General features: G+C 46.5%; 4 protein-coding genes and 3 non-coding genes across 10 annotated transcripts; 4 read left to right on the top strand and 3 right to left on the bottom strand.

The window, feature by feature from the left end:
- Positions 1-108: 108 nt before the first annotated feature.
- On the bottom strand, positions 109-2,825 carry SURF6 (surfeit 6). Its single transcript, XM_065737391.1, has 4 exons — positions 2,669-2,825; positions 2,119-2,334; positions 1,425-1,516; positions 109-953 (listed from the first exon to the last, which is right to left on the bottom strand). The coding sequence occupies exons 1-4, from the start codon at positions 2,760-2,762 to the stop codon at positions 285-287; spliced, it is 1,071 nt and encodes a 356-aa protein (XP_065593463.1). The 5' UTR covers positions 2,763-2,825; the 3' UTR covers positions 109-284.
- A 1,560-nt stretch (positions 2,826-4,385) lies between these two features.
- MED22 (mediator complex subunit 22) lies at positions 4,386-9,368 on the bottom strand. Of its 4 annotated transcripts, none has more exons than XM_065737498.1 (4): positions 9,239-9,368; positions 8,992-9,072; positions 8,549-8,757; positions 4,386-4,603 (listed from the first exon to the last, which is right to left on the bottom strand). In XM_065737498.1, exons 1-4 carry the CDS (start codon positions 9,359-9,361, stop codon positions 4,405-4,407), a joined length of 612 nt encoding a protein of 203 aa, XP_065593570.1. In that variant the 5' UTR covers positions 9,362-9,368; the 3' UTR covers positions 4,386-4,404. The 4 variants fall into 4 exon arrangements, with proteins under 4 accessions (XP_065593570.1, XP_065593571.1, XP_065593572.1 ...); XM_065737499.1 differs by having other exon boundaries at positions 4,386-4,597; XM_065737500.1 differs by lacking the exon at positions 4,386-4,603 and adding an exon at positions 7,732-8,187.
- A 147-nt stretch (positions 9,369-9,515) lies between these two features.
- Positions 9,516-12,776, top strand: RPL7A (ribosomal protein L7a). The gene is made up of 8 exons (XM_065737193.1): positions 9,516-9,582; positions 9,870-10,019; positions 10,448-10,597; positions 10,911-11,051; positions 11,406-11,485; positions 11,818-11,948; positions 12,310-12,379; positions 12,608-12,776. Exons 1-8 carry the CDS (start codon positions 9,516-9,518, stop codon positions 12,710-12,712), a joined length of 894 nt encoding a protein of 297 aa, XP_065593265.1. The 3' UTR covers positions 12,713-12,776.
- Positions 10,305-10,379, top strand: LOC136049452 (small nucleolar RNA SNORD24). The gene has a single exon (XR_010622303.1). It is a non-coding gene; the product is annotated as a small nucleolar RNA SNORD24 (small nucleolar RNA).
- LOC136049451 (small nucleolar RNA SNORD36) lies at positions 11,164-11,241 on the top strand. The gene has a single exon (XR_010622302.1). It is a non-coding gene; the product is annotated as a small nucleolar RNA SNORD36 (small nucleolar RNA).
- LOC136049446 (small nucleolar RNA SNORD36) lies at positions 11,671-11,743 on the top strand. Its single transcript, XR_010622297.1, has one exon. It is a non-coding gene; the product is annotated as a small nucleolar RNA SNORD36 (small nucleolar RNA).
- Positions 12,777-13,801: 1,025 nt separating the features above from the next.
- Positions 13,802-15,813, bottom strand: LOC136049309 (surfeit locus protein 1). Its single transcript, XM_065737505.1, has 6 exons — positions 15,714-15,813; positions 15,436-15,627; positions 14,858-14,930; positions 14,462-14,624; positions 14,200-14,281; positions 13,802-13,930 (listed from the first exon to the last, which is right to left on the bottom strand). Exons 2-6 carry the CDS (start codon positions 15,621-15,623, stop codon positions 13,867-13,869), a joined length of 570 nt encoding a protein of 189 aa, XP_065593577.1. The 5' UTR covers positions 15,624-15,627; positions 15,714-15,813; the 3' UTR covers positions 13,802-13,866.
- Positions 15,814-16,005: the final 192 nt, after the last annotated feature.

Here is a 16,005-nt window from a genome sequence, read left to right as displayed (position 1 = left end):
GCGGACGTGCGCCGCTGAAGAAACTAGTAATTCAGAAGCAGTGCCCCAGCAGAATAGGGAAGCTAATCAGCAAGCTCATACGAGTAGTCGCGGTTTTGGTTTTTTTATTATTATTGACTTGGGAAGGTGTAAGAGTGGCACCCCCAGATCCCAATTCCAGGCTGGGACAGCTGCAGGCTGACATGCTGGTACAGCTCCATTAAAATCTGCCACAAGAACCCCACCTGCAGCCTGTAAGCACGGCTCCCACGGCCAGGCCACAAGTCCAGCTGCCTCCTGGGTCACTAGAAGCCAGCTTTTTTCAAGTCCTCTGGCAGAACACGACCCTTCTTCCGAGCCTTGGCTTTTTTCTTCTCTATCTTCTCCTCCTTCTTCTTCTGAATGTTCTTGCGTCGCTTCTCCTGCCGCTGCTGCATCCTTTCTACCACTTTTTCTGTTCGCTTCTCCCACTGCTTCTGGCGCTGCTCTTTACGCTTCTCTTTGCGCTTCAGAGCTTCCTTCAGCCGCTCCTCATCGTCACGAATCTTCACACCTTCTGCCTTATACAGAAGGTTTGTCCATTTCATTTTCATCTCCAGCTCCTGAGCTTTCTTCTGGTCCTTCTCCTTGAGCTCCTCCAGCTTATTCTTCCGAATCTCCAACCTGCTCAGCAGCTGCTTGTAATTTCTACCCGTCAGAGGTGTGATTTTCCCCTTCACTCCTTTCCTCTTCTCTTTTTTCTTCTGGATCTTGTTCAGCTCACCCTCTTCATGCACTTTGAGTCTACTGAAGAGAATATCAGCTGTGCTCTCTTCCTTTTTGCTTTGTGGCTCTATAGGTACCTCCTCAGTTTCTTCCTTCACTGCTTTTGCCTTCATCTTCAACTCCTTTCTTTTTCGCTTCTTTCTCTCTCTCTCATACTTTCTTCGTCGTCTCTTCTCCAGGACTGAAGGGGATAATTCTTTGCTATCATCCTAAAAAGGACAGATATGAATCAGGAGCCTTACAGGGATAATACAAAGATAAAAAGTAGGATGTGCTCAAGGCCCAGATATCAAATTTCTCCCTAGAAATGCAGTAATTAAGAAACAGGTGGGTCAGCTCTAGATACAAAATGCATACAGTAAATGCATTCCAAACCTTTTAAAACCCTCTGAGAACACTACAGTTATGTTCCCTTGCAGATCTGCAGTGCCTTTTCTTCATGAAGAATCACCAAAAGCAAGCACTCCTCCAAGCCAGGCCCTACTGTTTCAACGTGCATTTTTCTGGATCTCCCCCCCAAAAAAACAGGACTCCCAGCAATAGCCACAGGCACTTCCTTAGGAAATGGAATTATCTTCAGTCCTAAATCCTGGAAGATCACGGTTCCTGAGGCATGTGGCAACTTAGGATGAATTCATACCATATCCACATGCACATAAGGGTACACAGAGTTCTCATACCCGCCCGGAAGCTTCTTTAATCTTCTCATGTAGCCTCTGACGCAAGAGATTCATTGCAGAAAAAGAAGTGGAATCAAGATCACTTTTGGCACCTGAAAATGAGAGGAAGAAAATAAAAGTACTTAAAATACAGCACTAACCAAATAAAGGAATTTTCTAGGCTATGGGAAAAGCTATGAGAATTTAAGTGTTACAAAAGGAAGAAATGAAACTCTAATGAACTCAAGAACTTCTATCTCATTGGCTTCTTCAGAATTCTCCTTTTTCTGTCCACAACATCACCCAACACTGCCAGCCAAGGATAGCCTGAAATGCACTGAAGTTCCCAAACAAAAAGGGGCCAAACACCAATGGAAACAAAGATGCCAAATATATCTTTCCATCCAGCTTCTCCTCGTGATCAGCTTTTCCCAATTTATAATGAAAAGAGGGCATATGATGATGTAGAATGTATTCATGAAATAAAACTCAGAAATTATTAAATACATTAAAAAAACCCAGCCATTTATATGAAGTGCTCTTATTTCTAGAGAGCCACCCAGTGGTCACACTGCAAATTTATGTACATGGAATAATCTCAAGTGTTTTCAGTTCAACTGGATTTCTTAAATGGTTTCCAGACCATATGCACACAAACCAATGAAATCCAGCCACCTCAGCTCATTTTATCCACAGACAGTTCTGCCCTTCTTACCTGGAATGGAACTCTCATTTTTGTTCTGCTTAACACCCAATGGAGGTGATTTGTTGGCCTGAGCAGCTGCTTTCTGTCCCAGAGCAAGTTTACTGGTGTTAGAAACCCCTTGTTTAACTGCAGCAGAATCTGTCTTCTCAGCTTGCTTCCTGGACTTCCTTCTCTTCTTTTTCTTGAGCTGCCTGCCTGCATCATCCAGCTGGCCTGGCTTCGACACTGGAAGGCAAAGGAAAAACTATGCAAACCAGGACAACACCACATTCCCAATCCATAACGTTCAGTTACAACTGAACACTGAAGCACAGCCGTGCTGCGTAACACTGTAACAGCGCTCACAGATCTGGGAGAGTTATCTAAGCAGATCCAGACGCGCCGGACCACATTAACAATAACGCCATTCTCGAGCACCTCACCATCACACGTGTGAGAACGAAAGAGCAGAGACCGCAGGGCGCAAACCCCCGTACGGCAGGTTTCAAAGCGCCAGAAATCAGCCGGCAGAGGACGCAGGCCCGCGTTCCCACACGGCAGCCCGGAGTCACGGCCTTACCCAACTTCCTCTTCCGCGACTCCGGGGCGTGCTGCGCGCAGACCTTCCTCGCCAAGCCCTGCAGGTAGGCGTCCTGAGCGGCCAGGCTAGCCATCGCCGCTACGCGCAGCGGGCGGAGCCCGACGGGAACACAGCGACGGGAAGAGCGCAACCGCCGCGCACGGCGCCGGAAGTACTGTGTGCGCCCGGCGCCGGAAGTACCGTGAGCACACAGAGCCGGGAGTGTTGGTGCGCGCATGCCGGAAGTGACGTCACACCTGCGCGCCGAGGCGCGAAGCAGCCCTCAGTACAGCCGCCATTGTGCTTCAGTCACCGCTCTCCACGCGTTCGCCTTTTTAAGGGTTGGGGACCCTCAGCTTGGGGCAGCAGGGCAGCACGCGGCCGGATCGCTTCTGCAAACACGCGGCGCAGCGCTGAGGGAGGTTTTCCAGCTCTTCCAGGTTTGGTGCTGTTATGGGTTTATGATGCTTTGCAGTGTGGGTAGGACCGCTTGTACGGCACGGGATGCAGGACTCGTTTCCTCATTTCCTTCAGATCGTACAGGGACGCTTATTCTAGCACGCGTTTGTGCTTCATGTTGTCAGAAAAACTAGCAGCTGAAAACACACACTTCATATAAAAGAGTTATTTATTAAACCACCTAATTACAAAAAGGGGAAAAAATGGAATGTAAGGAAAACAGAGCAAAAAGTAAACCATAGTCACATTTCTAACAAACAAGATGTTAAAGCAGAATGCTGGGGAAGCTCCACTCAACTGTCTGTTGGCAATGCAGCTGCCAGAGCCATGTTCCCCTCCAACTCCATCCCCTTCAATGCACTCTTACAGAACAACTGCACAGATAAAGGGCAGTAAAACCATCCTGCCTAACAGCTGCAGACAAAGCACCAAGATTATGTACTTGGAAGGGCACCGAGCAACCCTCTCTACTCCACACACCTCAGTTGTCTCAAAGATGTATTAGGTGAAACTATTAAGGAGTATAAACGTTAGCTCAAAGCTATGTTAATGGAAAGCTGTAGTGTAACCACTGGAATCAGCTTAATCAAAGCATGGTCCTGCTGTAGCCTTATCTGTAGCCTTAAGCAAGTCACATTATTAACACCTCAGTCTGACTCTGTTTGCACTCTGCTTCCCAAAAGGAAGAGCTCTGCTCTTCAATACAGGCCTCCTGGAGAGCCCCTTCCTAAACAATTCACAGCAAAAAGTTCAAGTTTGTGAAGCACTTAGACAGTGAAGAATACTGAGTAAAAAATACTGCAAGATTTTTCCTTAAGTATTACATCCTGAGAAAGCTTTAAAGCAGCCAGAATGTCAATAACCATGAGAAATAGGGTAAAGAGCCCCAGAACAGTCACTATCCCCAGATTTGGCTCAAGTTTTCTAAACCAACCAACCAAATGCAACTACCAGCACTCCAACGTGTACTTATTGTGAAATTCAAATGGAAACAAACACCGAATTTCTAATCAACTCCACATGTAACTGTCGTGGAAAAGCAAACAATTTGTTAGAACAATCAGCTTTGTATTCACTCATCACTTTCTCTTAAGTGAGAGGAACACTCATGGCAATGTCCCAGGCATGGAGGAAGCGCTGAGGCTGTCCAGTGAGCAGAAACCTGCAAATACAGCTCCAGTGCATTGTCCTGATGGGGAGATGCTTGCTCAGTACAGCAGGTGGAAGACTTCTTCAGTGCCAACAGGAGGAACGCATCCAGCAGCAAAGAATCCTCTTCAGGAGTGGTCTGTTGGGCCTGCCCCATGCCCGTTCACGTGAGGGTGTGATGGGGTCGAGCTCTGAGAGGTAGCAGCACTCTGCTCTGCCGTGGCAGTAGTCAGAGGCATGGAGAGGCTTTCAGGAGACAGCGTATCAAAGTCTTCCCTCCAGTAGGCTTCGCACAGTGGTAGATCATTGCTGTCACATAGACTGTAGCTTTCCAGAACAAAAACAACAGTAAGGAGAGGCAGCAGGTACAATGATAAAGGAGGAGAGGGAGGAAAGGGGAGAGGGAGAAAAGCAAGACAGAAGCAAAGCATTAAGAAAACAGCAAAAAAACGTTCATGGATTATAAGGCTTGTGTTCACAAATTCATCACAAGGCTTGTGACATTGGTCTTTCCTAAAATACCCTGTAAAGGCTGATATTGAATCTTAAGGGTCTGGAAAGGATCAGTGGAATTTCAAAGCCAAAGCTATTGCTACAAACTGAAATAGAGTCTCAGTTCTAATCCAGACACTATGAGTCCATGGATCTGGGCTGAGGTTCTGGCACCCCAAAGACAGGAGTTCTACTAGTTTGAGTGAGGCACAGATCCCTAATCATTTCACTAGAAGTTATTTAACAACCTATGTGAGGGGAAAAAATACTAATTGTGCTCTAAATTTAAGTCTGTTTACACCCTTACCACCTCAGTAAAGTGTCCCACAGAAGGCCTGGGTCTTCTTTTGAAAATCAGCTTATGAAGCACTGACAGCTTCGACAGGTTTCAGCAGTACCAGAGTCCTTACAAAAGCAGCTTGCTGGATTTGACTCCTGCAGACTATAGGATCACATGAACCAGCAGTGTGGGAAAGTAAACTGTCTTAATTCTTGACTGTGCTCCGAGGAAAACACGACATGGAAGGGCAAAAACTAAAAAAGGAAAGCGTTGGAAGAAACTGGAACAAAAACAGAACAAATTCCAAAGAGAGGAAGGAGCTGCACACACAGGAGACACACCCAAGACAAAGTGAGTGCTGGAGCAAAAAGCAGCTTGTGATTGGAGTAAAACAAACCCAGTGGGTCAAGTGATTTTGTTGTCGCAGCTTTATTTCCATTTTTAACGTATGGACTTGAATAGATGCTTCGCAAAATACTTTAAGTGCAGAAATACGAAACACTTCAAATTGCACAAACAGTGAAATGCTGAGATTTAAGTCCACACTCAAGACAGCTCCTGTGATCTCAGAGGAGGGAGCAACGGAACAGAAATACAAGTTTGGGGTTTAGAACGAGAAAAGGCAAAGCTGGACTTGGGGGTTACTGCTTTGAAGAATAAGCACACAAAGCACTAATTGCAAGCACCAAATTTTTTTAGTGTTTTTCTGACAGCATTACCCAGTTGGTTTCATAACAGAAGTGGGAAGGCAGTGGTTATGTTTTATATCTGGGACCTTTGTTAAATCTCTTGGAATATTGCTTTAGCTGGAGCATAATCACCCTGCCTTAGAGCTCCCAATACAAAGCAAGTTTGTACTCAATTGGTGAAGACCTCTGGGACTAAGTCAGAACAATGCTCCCTCTTCTGTCAGTTTTAAACACCAAGTGATGGCTCCCAAGGTGATCCTGAACATCACACCCATGCACGTCCTGACACACTGCTTACTAAGAACATTTTACCTCTCATGTACACTTCTTGAAAGGCAGGCTGAATGAGAAGCAGCTGCACAGCTCACAGCAGTACTACTCAACCTTCTGTTCTGTCCTTTGCCTGAAGGTTTCTTAGTGTACAGAAGGGACTTCTCTACTCCCCTCAGGGTGCACAGCAATGTCTGCACACAAAGACCATCTCGAGGAAAATAACAGAGACTGAAAGTAAAAATGCCTACTCAGCTTTAGTTTCGTGGACCTGCTTAAAGGTCTCCTCATCAAAACTCCCAGGTACACATACGATGCCTCACAGTGCAGCCCAACCCTACAGCTGAGGCACACCCTTCACCTCTGCAGAGCAAGGAGGTGCCTCCCAACTGCCATTAACCATAATGGTAGAGGCCACTGCTGCATGAGACACTCCCTTTTCCACTCCTTCTACAGCTCTTGGGAACAACACACAGGAAAAAAGGAAGCTACGCAGCATGGGACGGGTTACAGCTCTGCAGCACCTGCAGGCATGCTGCTGCAGGGAGCTCACTTTTCTACAGCCTTTCCTGGAGGGACGACCTAAAATAAACTCACCAGCAACCACTGGGGAATCTGGGGCATCAGCAAACAGCTTGCCAGGATGGCTGTATGGAACCACTGTCCTGGCCACACAGGACTCTTTATAAAACCTGTGGGATTAGGCCCCACAAAGAAGTAATAGAGTTCAGAGAGAAAAACCCAGCCAGGCTCCCAGGTCAGCACAGAACGCCCACTTCTGGGCAAGTCAGTTTTTGCATTCATAGTCATCTAAACATGATTAACACTCTAAGGCTATGTGACACAACAGAAACCCTTTCCTCACATTAAACAATAAAATGTCGTTTAAAATATCATAATATTCTAATTATAAAAGGACTTTGAATATTATCACCATTTCTGTATTTACACACATGATTTCTTTGGTGCAGAAAGACAGGAAAGAGCACAGCAAAGTAGTAAATGCTAAAAGCAACCATTAAGTGCTACATGGTATGAGGTTTCAGTGGAAGGATTGTAGCTCTGTAGACAAGCCAAGTTTCCTCATCTCAGAACCACCACAAGAATGAACAGAAAGGCAGATCCACTTTAGTGTATTGGCAAAGAAAGCTCTTTGTGCTTAAATGTCAGTTCTGTTATGTAGGGCTGCTTCAGGTGGCATGCCATACCAGTCAGGAGAACAGACCATCATAGCATGGTCTGAACCCCTTAGTTCAGAACAGAAAACTCCCAAGACACAGCCATGGCAGCCTGGGGTCAGTGTGGGAGAAGCACCTCTGGCTCTTGTGAGGCACTTCACACTAAGGCCAGGACTGATGCTTACATTTGTGATCATCACTCTTCTTTTCTGAGGCACTTCTAGGACCCCTTGCCACACCTCCCTAAAAAAAGCCCAAGTGAAGTTTGAAAAACAACTCTAAACTTTTATCTCAAGTTCTCTTAAAACAACATAGCTTGTTCTAAGCTATGTCATATCAGTACCTTAGCTCTTTAAGAGCTCTTTAGAAGAGTTTTAAAATACATTACCCATAAGCAATGGCCTAACTGCCAAGCATATTGTGCAATTACTGTTTCAGTTGACTTAACTGGAGTTACAGACACTCCGAATTTTAAGAAAGAGAGGAGAGACAAAAATGGAAAACCTGGTCATAAGAATTCTGAGTAAGACTTTGAAAAGATAAGTTTTTGTTTAGAATTCACACCATGAATGCACTGGCTTCACTTAGTTTGGACAGTGCGACCAAAGTAATCTGATTCTCAGTTGTTTTCTCCTGCTTTCATTTACTGCATAATCAACTAGAAGTGCTGGAGTGCATGACAAAAAAATTAAAAAAAATAAAGTGTCTGAATTCTCTAAAGCCCGTTTCCTATGTAAAAGTCTTTTTAAAATCTTAAAAATTCCTCAAACAAATCAGTAATAAATCTTTCATACAAAATCCTATCACAGTACTTCCTAATTAAATGATACTGAGCATGTCATTTTTGCTCATTTCAGATGTTCATCTCAAAAAGACTCCAGGCAGCTGGGGCAGTGGACTACAAGGTAAAAGGCACACTGTGTTAGCAGGTCACTTGTGAAAGAACTTGCCACAAAGATGTGGGACATCATCTCATCTAACATCAGCACCCAGCTCAGCAAGCTAGATTTTCTAGGGAGAGATAGAGATTCCTCCAGAAGAATATCATCCCCTAAGGAAATTGATCTTCTTCTACAGTAATTTGCTTAGGCTTCCTTTGTAATCATCTGTCCACTCTAGCCAACTAAAGTAAGCACCTAGAGCTGGATGCTGTGAATACCTCCTTCAATACAACACTTACACCCTGCAGGATATCTGCAAGGAAAAGGCAATTGTTTTAAACTGCAGTAAGAGTTTGACCAAGTTACGAATGGAATTTTGTTGGGAACATTCTCAAGACATAAACTATAAGGACCGTATGTTTGGACTAACTCCCTCAGAAGGGCTGGAGTCATTAGACAGAAGTCCACTGCCCTATTTGTACCTGGAAGAGTAATATTCTTCTTCTAGCTCATACAGGTCTATGGAGATCTCATCCCGTAGTGCAATCAACTTCTTGTCACACTCCTCCTGCAAGCTTCTCAGCTGCTGGTTGCGCTGGTTGATAGCTTCATTGACAGAGGGGAAATCATTGAGGATCAAGAACTGCTTGAGGTCAGACACAAGTTTCATCAAGGACTCACCAGCTCGGACCTGGTAAGAGAAAAATCACACAGTGTAATTAAGAGGATTTAAACAGGACTTTATTCCAGTTGTAATACAAGGTCCCCCAGGCTGCTCCTCCTGCCCAGTCCGACTACACAGGAGCTCCCACAGTAGGGAACTGTCCCTCTGAGTGCTATAAAAGCTTCTCAAGAAACAATCACAAGCCAAACAGCTCCTGAAGGACGTGCTGCCCGGTGAAGTACACATGAAAGCACTACTCACAATGTTTGCAGCTCTCACGTGCATCTCATAGTTATCTTGTTCACCCTGGGTTGCTCGAGAGACTTGAGTTTCATCCTCAATCTAAAGACAAAATCGCACAAATTCATCCTTACAAACACAGATGCCGACACACAACTGCCGCATCCCAACGCGTTTCATTTCAGACTTTTAAGCCTAATCTCTACACTTCATTCGGTGCTCTCTCCTCCCCCCCCCCCCCCCCATCCCGTCTGCGACCCAGGCTCACCTTGGCGGTCTTAATGATCTCGGTGAAGTTGTCCATAATGGATTTGACATCGTCCTTGAGGCGCTTGTTGTAGGACTGCAGCAGGGTCTCTTTGCTCTGCGGCAAAACCCGCTGCTGCGCCATGACCGCCCCCCCCCCACCTCTCACAGCCCCTTGAGCCCGCCTCTTCCGGTCCAACATCTCGCGAGAGGTCGCGCCACATAGATATCTCCCGGCATGCTCTGCTCCTCCTTTCTCACTCTACATCCAAGATGGTGAGCGCGGGCGGGCTGGGTTGATGGCGGCCACTCCGGTATCCGGTGCCATCCCGGCGTCCCGCCGGGCCTCGGCCGTCTGCGGTGGCGGTGCGGGTGCTCAGCAGCCCGGCGGTGCCGTGTGGGGCGGCTCGGCTCGTGCTGGGCTTTGGGAGGTGGATGTGGGCCTGCGTTCCCGCGGCGGGATGGGAGCCGGGCAGCCCTGCAGGGCCCGGGTGGGCTGAGGAGAGCAGCTCGCTGTTCTGAACCGCGTCGTCTCGCTAACGCTTTTAGGTCGCACCGAAGGGGTTGCTAAGGTCTCTCACCGGGTTGGGAGGCAGCCGGGCTTGTTCATTGTCTGTTTCTGAGGTGGACTGCACACTCCTTGAGTGTTTAAGGTAAAATAAAAGTGTTTCATTGCTTGCAGCCGAAAGGAAAAAAGGCCAAGGGTAAGAAGGTGGCACCTGCCCCTGCTGTAGTCAAGAAGCAGGAGGCTAAGAAGGTTGTCAATCCTCTCTTTGAGAAGAGGCCCAAGAACTTCGGCATTGGTGAGTAAAGGGATACGCAGTGCTTCAGAATTGTGGTTTGTTTTGTTGCCTGTAACTGTAGGTAGAAGTGTACTGTGATAAAGCCACGGAGTGGAGCACCCCGTGAAGGCGGTTGCTTTACTGTCCTCAGTGGTAGAGCTGTACTCTACTTGGCATTGAAGTCAGCTGTGATATTCAACGTGCTACAAAGGTCCATTATGTGTTCCTGTCACAGTGAATCTTGCCCTTTTACACGTGATGTGGTCAATTGATTCAGTTTTCTGTAATCCCACTTTTGTTAACGCGTGCAGATGATGTGAAAAAATGCTTGCTGTCTGAACAGCAGTGCTGACATCCACAACCACCAAGATCTCTGATGCACTCTTTGCCTGTTGCCCGCTCTTACTGTGTGGATTGGGAACAGTTTTGAGTTAAGTGTGTATTTCTAGGACAGGACATCCAGCCCAAGCGTGACCTCACACGATTTGTGAAGTGGCCCCGCTACATCAGACTGCAGCGCCAGCGCTCCATCCTGTACAAGCGTTTGAAGGTCCCTCCTGCCATCAACCAGTTCACTCAGGCTTTGGACCGCCAGACTGGTGAGGATGTGGCCTACAAAGCCTCTTGACTTCAGTCTCTGATGTTGGGTGTGTGTGTGTTAGGAAAGAAATGAAAATAAGAATGTGCAGTGTCTGAGCTCTTCAGGGAGGCTTTAGCAGTGACTGATGAAGAGCAAGCTGCTTTCTGAGTTGGGTGGCCTGAATTACTGTTTTGAAAAGGGAAGTAGGAAGTCCTGCTTAAGGATACAAACCCAGAGTTTGTCAGTAGGTGCTTCTGGATGCACTTGAGTCCTTTAAAAGGCAACTTGAGATTTCCAGGTTATGTTACTGATGAGTTCATGTTCTCTTCCAGCCACGCAGCTTCTGAAGCTGGCACACAAGTACAGGCCAGAAACTAAGCAAGAGAAGAAGCAGAGGCTGTTGGCTCGTGCTGAGCAGAAAGCTGCAGGAAAGGGAGATACTCCAACTAAGAGACCACCAGTTCTCCGGGCAGGTAAGTGTGTATGAATTTGTTTTCTTCCATATGTGGGACTGTGATCTTTCAGAGAGAAGATTGATGAAAAAAGTTGGTGCTCTGCTCCAGCCAAACAGGATTGGACATGCTATGGCAGTGATGTATGAATTTCTTCACCTGAGCTCAAAAGTGAAGAGCAAAATAGACGAGCTTTTTAACCCTGAGCTTTAGCAAATTGTCCATGAAATATCTTCTCTGTGCTATTGATTGGATTTGGAAAAGTTTTCATTATGAAATGTCTTCACAGTGTGCTGTGAAGGCAGCAGGTTCTGTGAGGCTGGCATGAAAGCTTTCTTGAACTGACTTGAAACAGAATTGTCATTTGTTTTTCAGGTGTTAACACTGTCACAACTCTGGTGGAGAACAAGAAAGCTCAGCTTGTGGTGATTGCCCATGATGTAGACCCCATTGAGGTAAGCGTGCTCTGTGGTGCATGGCAGAGGCTGCCTGTGTAACTCCTCTTGAGGTCAGAAGTGGATTTGGGGTGAGAGTGAATGTTAGGACAAACTGTTGTGTTACAACACATCCACTTACTTCTGAGAACTGGAATGCTTTCACGTGTCCAAATTTTTCCTGGACTTAGAATGAGGCTTGGCCCTTGCAATGATGTATGAATTTCTTCACCTGAATCAACACTGAAGAGCAAAACGAGCTTTTTAACACTGAGCAATTGCCACAGCCCAGGCCAGCTGGAACAACACCGAGGTGTTCTCTCGTTGATCCAGCACACTCCCTCTCTTTTCAGCTGGTGGTCTTCCTGCCAGCTCTGTGCCGCAAGATGGGAGTGCCATACTGCATCATCAAGAGCAAGGCCAGGCTGGGGAGGCTGGTCCACAGGAAAACGTGCACCTGTGTGGCTTTCACCCAGGTTAACCCGTGAGTATTCTGTGCTCACTTGCTTCACCGTAGTGGAGGAAACAAACTGCCCTTAGGCATAGATCAGCAGGCAGATGGGTGTCAGATTTGAGTTGTCTAGTGTAAAGAGCTGAACTGAGTTTGCTTGAACTCTGTCGTGTTGTATGAAGCAGTCTGTCAGATCCTGAAGCTGGAGGTTACATTGGCTTATTAAAATTGATGTGTTACTATTAAATGTATCACAGTTCAGCTTATAAACCTTTTGCAGACAATGATAGTTAACCTGAGAAATAGGGTTGGTATTATGAGCTGTTCAATTCCAAGACAGGAGACATAAAAACATTAAACTGATGCTCTAAAGAAACGTAACTGTCACCAACAGGGAGGATAAGGGTGCCCTTGCGAAGCTGGTGGAGGCTGTCAAGACCAACTACAACGACAGATATGATGAGGTAAGATAGATGAGTGGCCCTCAGGTTCACACTATTCATGTGACAGGGAAAGGCTTTCAACTGTCACATCTGTGCTGCTCCCAGAGTGTAATTCACTGCTTTAAAAACGTGTAGGAGTTGCTGATGGTGGGAGTTCCTCCCTGTGTGTGTGAAGGAGTGGAACTGAGCACTTGAGTTGAGTGACAAAGGATTGTAGGAGGTGTCTCATTTGTTCTCCCTTCTTTGCAGATCCGCCGTCACTGGGGTGGTAATGTCCTGGGGCCAAAATCTGTGGCTCGCATTGCCAAGCTTGAAAAAGCAAAGGCTAAAGAACTGGCTACTAAACTGGGCTAAAGATGGACTGTTTGGAACCAAGGTTTGTGTACATAAAAGGAATAAACCCCCAGATTAAATTTCAGTGGTCTCTGTTAATGAGGGGTCCAGTGAGTGGGTCGTAAATGCTTGTTGCCTGCCTTTTCTTTTTGCCTATAACCCTAAGATTGGATAGAACCACCCAGAAGGCAGCACAGAGCAGGTAATTCTCTTAAAATGGTTTCCCTTGGCTGCTGTGCTAGCCCTGTATTCCTCTCCTTTAAGCATAGCTTCTCTACAGCCCACAGTGGTGGTCCTACACTGAATGTGCTAGGCCAGGCCATTCCTGGCTTTAAGCCTAGCTTAATTACATTGCAGATACCTGACTTGGAAATAGCTGTAAATTATCATTACTGCCTAGGCTTAATTCATGCATGGATTTTGTAAAGGTGTATCTATACAGGGAGCTGTGATGCTTCACTGGATGAAGCAAATCAGGACCCTTCAAGGTTTGTAATGCCTCTTTCATTGCAAGACCAGGCAGTGAAGGCATGAAGGTGGAGGAGGTATCTAAACCGATTTGTCATTCTGTTCTTTGCTGACTGCTGACTTGGTTTTGTGGCATTCGTGGAGGCAGCCAGACTTGGTAATGCTGCAGCCAATTTATCCAGCTCTTGGTTATTTCTGATGGCCCTGAGAATGTTCTTGCAAAGATGCATGCTGTCTTAGACTGCAGCTCACAGCAGTTACATTTAATTCATGACTGTCCCCTGTCCATCTTAAGTTGTAAAATAAGCAACGTAAATCACAAGGCAAGTACTTCCAGGCCTGTTTTATTTATCCTGATGCAACTGCAGTGTGTCAGTCTTCACTTCAGGAATGACTGCTCTGAAAAAATTCTGGTTGGTAAAATCCCTTTGCCCTCATTTGCACAGACTGAACACAGAAAATACAGCAGTGGAGAAGAAAAGGTTTTGTAGCTTGTGACCAAACTGACCAACTACAACAGAGAAATGCATCCTTGAGGTGTGCAGGAAGCTGATGTGAGCATCTCAACAGCCACAGCTCGTTCTGAAGTTCAGTGCTTCCAAACTGCTGCCCGCATCAGCTGGGAAGTCCCATGCCCTGAGAAGTTCAGGCTGGTTCAGACTGCAGTCTTGACTGTAGTACAGGAGAGTAGAAATGAATCCTTCCCCTCACAGAGGTATTCTTATAAATTTCCTGTACCACAGGAAGGAAGTAGCAGCACACAAGCCATACCTGTGATGAGAAGTAGAAAAAGATTTATGAGGTGTTTTTGTGATGGATTAAACCTCCCTAAGTCAGCTACAAACAATAAATAACAAAGTTATTTCAAACTCTGGGAAATAATGTTCAGTTTGCAGCTGAAGGTCTCATCCAGTCTCTTTGATTCAGGAGTGAGAGTGTCAGGGAGAAATGACTTCCCTGTTCCCAGCAGAATCAGCAGAAAGCAGTTTAAGGCTTCACATTCAGAAAAGCAAAGGTCAGAGAGCTGGCCCACAGCTCACCAGGTAATGATGTACTGCATGTGCTCGTTCCTCAGGCTCACTCTTGTCTGGCCTCCGATGGGCCCTCCTGGCACTGTGCTTCCTGTGGGTACAGCACTGTGAGTTAAATGCTCAGTCTGCACAGCCCAGCTGTGGCACGACACAAAGCCAATGGCTCTGCCTCACACAGTACACGATTCCTCTGGGAATGCCATAGGGAAACACAACAGAAAAAGGGGGAGGCTGAGGCAAAGTGGAGGAGCACTGGGGCTCTGTGACTCACTGAAATCTGCATCAATGAAGACGGGCTCGGCGCCGGTGGCCGCTGCCATGGCCTCCAGGTCACGGTAGTGCCACCGGTTCTTTTCAGCGTTATTTTTGGGCACGAAAGGTTTCCTTTTCTCTGATAACCTCACTACCCCCGTGAGATCGATTTCTTCTTCAATCTGAGGAAAAAAGGAATCACTCAAGATCCATTTCTAGCTCCCCGGGCTCCTGGCAGTACATCACCTGCGGGGTCTGGGTGTAAGCACACTGTGCTGTGCGGTGGGGCGGTGCTGAAACAGCAGGGAAAAAGGCAGCACCTTCAGGAAGTGCAGTGACACAAAGCTGAACGTGGCTGCTGCCTTTCTTACCTTGGCAGAAGCATCTCTGGGTAAGCACAGGTGTGTGCCCTTACCTGTCCCTTCAGCCTGGTCTCGGGTTTCAGTTTCTTTTTGGGCACAAATCCTCGGTTGACTAAAATTGTGACCCTAGAAGTTAGGCAAACATACCTCGTGAATGAAAGGCAATTGTTGCTATCTACAGCTGCAGGGAAATAGAAATACAATTTGGAATCGAGCCTCAAGCACCCAAGGAGAGGTGTGCTTTAGGGGAGTGACAGACATTCACACAAACCCAATTGCTGTCATTGCTCTGAACTCCTGAAAGGAGCTTGCAGTGAGGAGGGGATGCTGTCTTATCTCAGGTGACAGTAACGGGATGTAAGGAAAGGGTTTCAAGCTGCACCTTAAGATATTAAGGTGAATTTCTTCATGGAGAAATTGACAGACATTGGAAGGAGCTGCACAGGGGAGCAGTGCAGCTCCCATCCCTGGAGGTATTTAAGAGAGGTGTGGACGTGGCACCAAGGACAGGACCTGGGTTGATGGTTGGACACGATGATCCCAAAGGCCTTTTCCAACCCAGGTGATTTTGAGATTCAACTTTTTGTTTAAAAAGAAATGAGTTGTTTGTGTGAACCACCACTTCACTTACCCTAGTTCTGTGCAGTAGAAAGGAGTAATGACGTTTGCTCCATTTTCTGCATGGGATGTCAGCCTCCCAGCTTCTCTGGCTTCTCGCTCGGGGTCCACAAGTGACCGTGGCAAAATGTAGAGCTCCTTGGAGTGGTCAAAATGCCCTCGGACCTTTACAGGCCTGTACTCCAATTCCTTCAACTCCATAGGGCTGCGGAGAACAAGAAGAGATGAACATCACAGCTGTGCAAATCACACTGAGGGGTTTTACCGTGGAATTCTTCTCAGTTTCCTTACTCTAATGTCAGAGGGATGGGCTCTGAAGAAAGTCTGGATGCCAACTGTGCAATCAAATCTAATTTCCATTTTCGACGCTGAACCTGAAAGCACACAAACACAAAAGTTAATTCCTGTTGGTAGAGCAGAGCAATATAACAACCACAGCAAGCCTTACAACCTGTTTCCTGGTCACACGTTTGTCCTGACCTGAAGCAGAATAAATTGAGAAATGGAGACTGCTGACTTCATTTGGGAGGAGCTATAAAAATGAGTATCTCCATTAAAGACTTGCACGAACCTCACAAGTGTG

This window comes from Cyrtonyx montezumae, unplaced genomic scaffold (assembly GCF_038088225.1).
Source record: "Cyrtonyx montezumae isolate F1298 unplaced genomic scaffold, pur_monq_1.0 scaffold_20, whole genome shotgun sequence".
In the NCBI taxonomy this organism is placed as follows: Eukaryota; Metazoa; Chordata; class Aves; order Galliformes; family Odontophoridae; genus Cyrtonyx; species Cyrtonyx montezumae.
The sequence above is the reverse complement of the archived record's forward strand: the minus strand, read 5'-3'. Positions and strand labels throughout refer to the sequence as shown.

Bases quoted from the DNA above. Each gene is read 5' to 3' on its own strand.
- SURF6 (XM_065737391.1), bottom strand. From the start codon at position 2,762: ATGGCTAGCCTGGCCGCTCAGGACGCCTACCTGCAGGGCTTGGCGAGG. The intron at 2,335-2,668 runs GTAAGGCCGTGA...TTTGCCTTCCAG, and splicing joins GTCGCGGAAGAGGAAGTTGG to TGTCGAAGCCAGGCCAGCTG. The intron at 954-1,424 runs GTATGAGAACTC...TGTCCTTTTTAG, and splicing joins TTAAAGAAGCTTCCGGGCGG to GATGATAGCAAAGAATTATC.
- MED22 (XM_065737498.1), bottom strand. From the start codon at position 9,361: ATGGCGCAGCAGCGGGTTTTGCCGCAGAGCAAAGAGACCCTGCTGCAG. The intron at 9,073-9,238 runs GTGAGCCTGGGT...TTTTGTCTTTAG, and splicing joins AGATCATTAAGACCGCCAAG to ATTGAGGATGAAACTCAAGT. The intron at 8,758-8,991 runs GTGAGTAGTGCT...TTCTCTTACCAG, and splicing joins ACGTGAGAGCTGCAAACATT to GTCCGAGCTGGTGAGTCCTT.
- RPL7A (XM_065737193.1), top strand. From the start codon at position 9,516: ATGGCGGCCACTCCGGTATCCGGTGCCATCCCGGCGTCCCGCCGGGCC. The intron at 11,052-11,405 runs GTAAGTGTGTAT...TTTGTTTTTCAG, and splicing joins ACCACCAGTTCTCCGGGCAG to GTGTTAACACTGTCACAACT. The intron at 11,486-11,817 runs GTAAGCGTGCTC...CTCTCTTTTCAG, and splicing joins ATGATGTAGACCCCATTGAG to CTGGTGGTCTTCCTGCCAGC.
- LOC136049309 (XM_065737505.1), bottom strand. From the start codon at position 15,623: ATGGAGTTGAAGGAATTGGAGTACAGGCCTGTAAAGGTCCGAGGGCAT. The intron at 14,625-14,857 runs GTAAGGGCACAC...TTTTTTCCTCAG, and splicing joins AGACCAGGCTGAAGGGACAG to ATTGAAGAAGAAATCGATCT. The intron at 14,282-14,461 runs GTGAGTCACAGA...CTGTACCCACAG, and splicing joins CTTCATTGATGCAGATTTCA to GAAGCACAGTGCCAGGAGGG.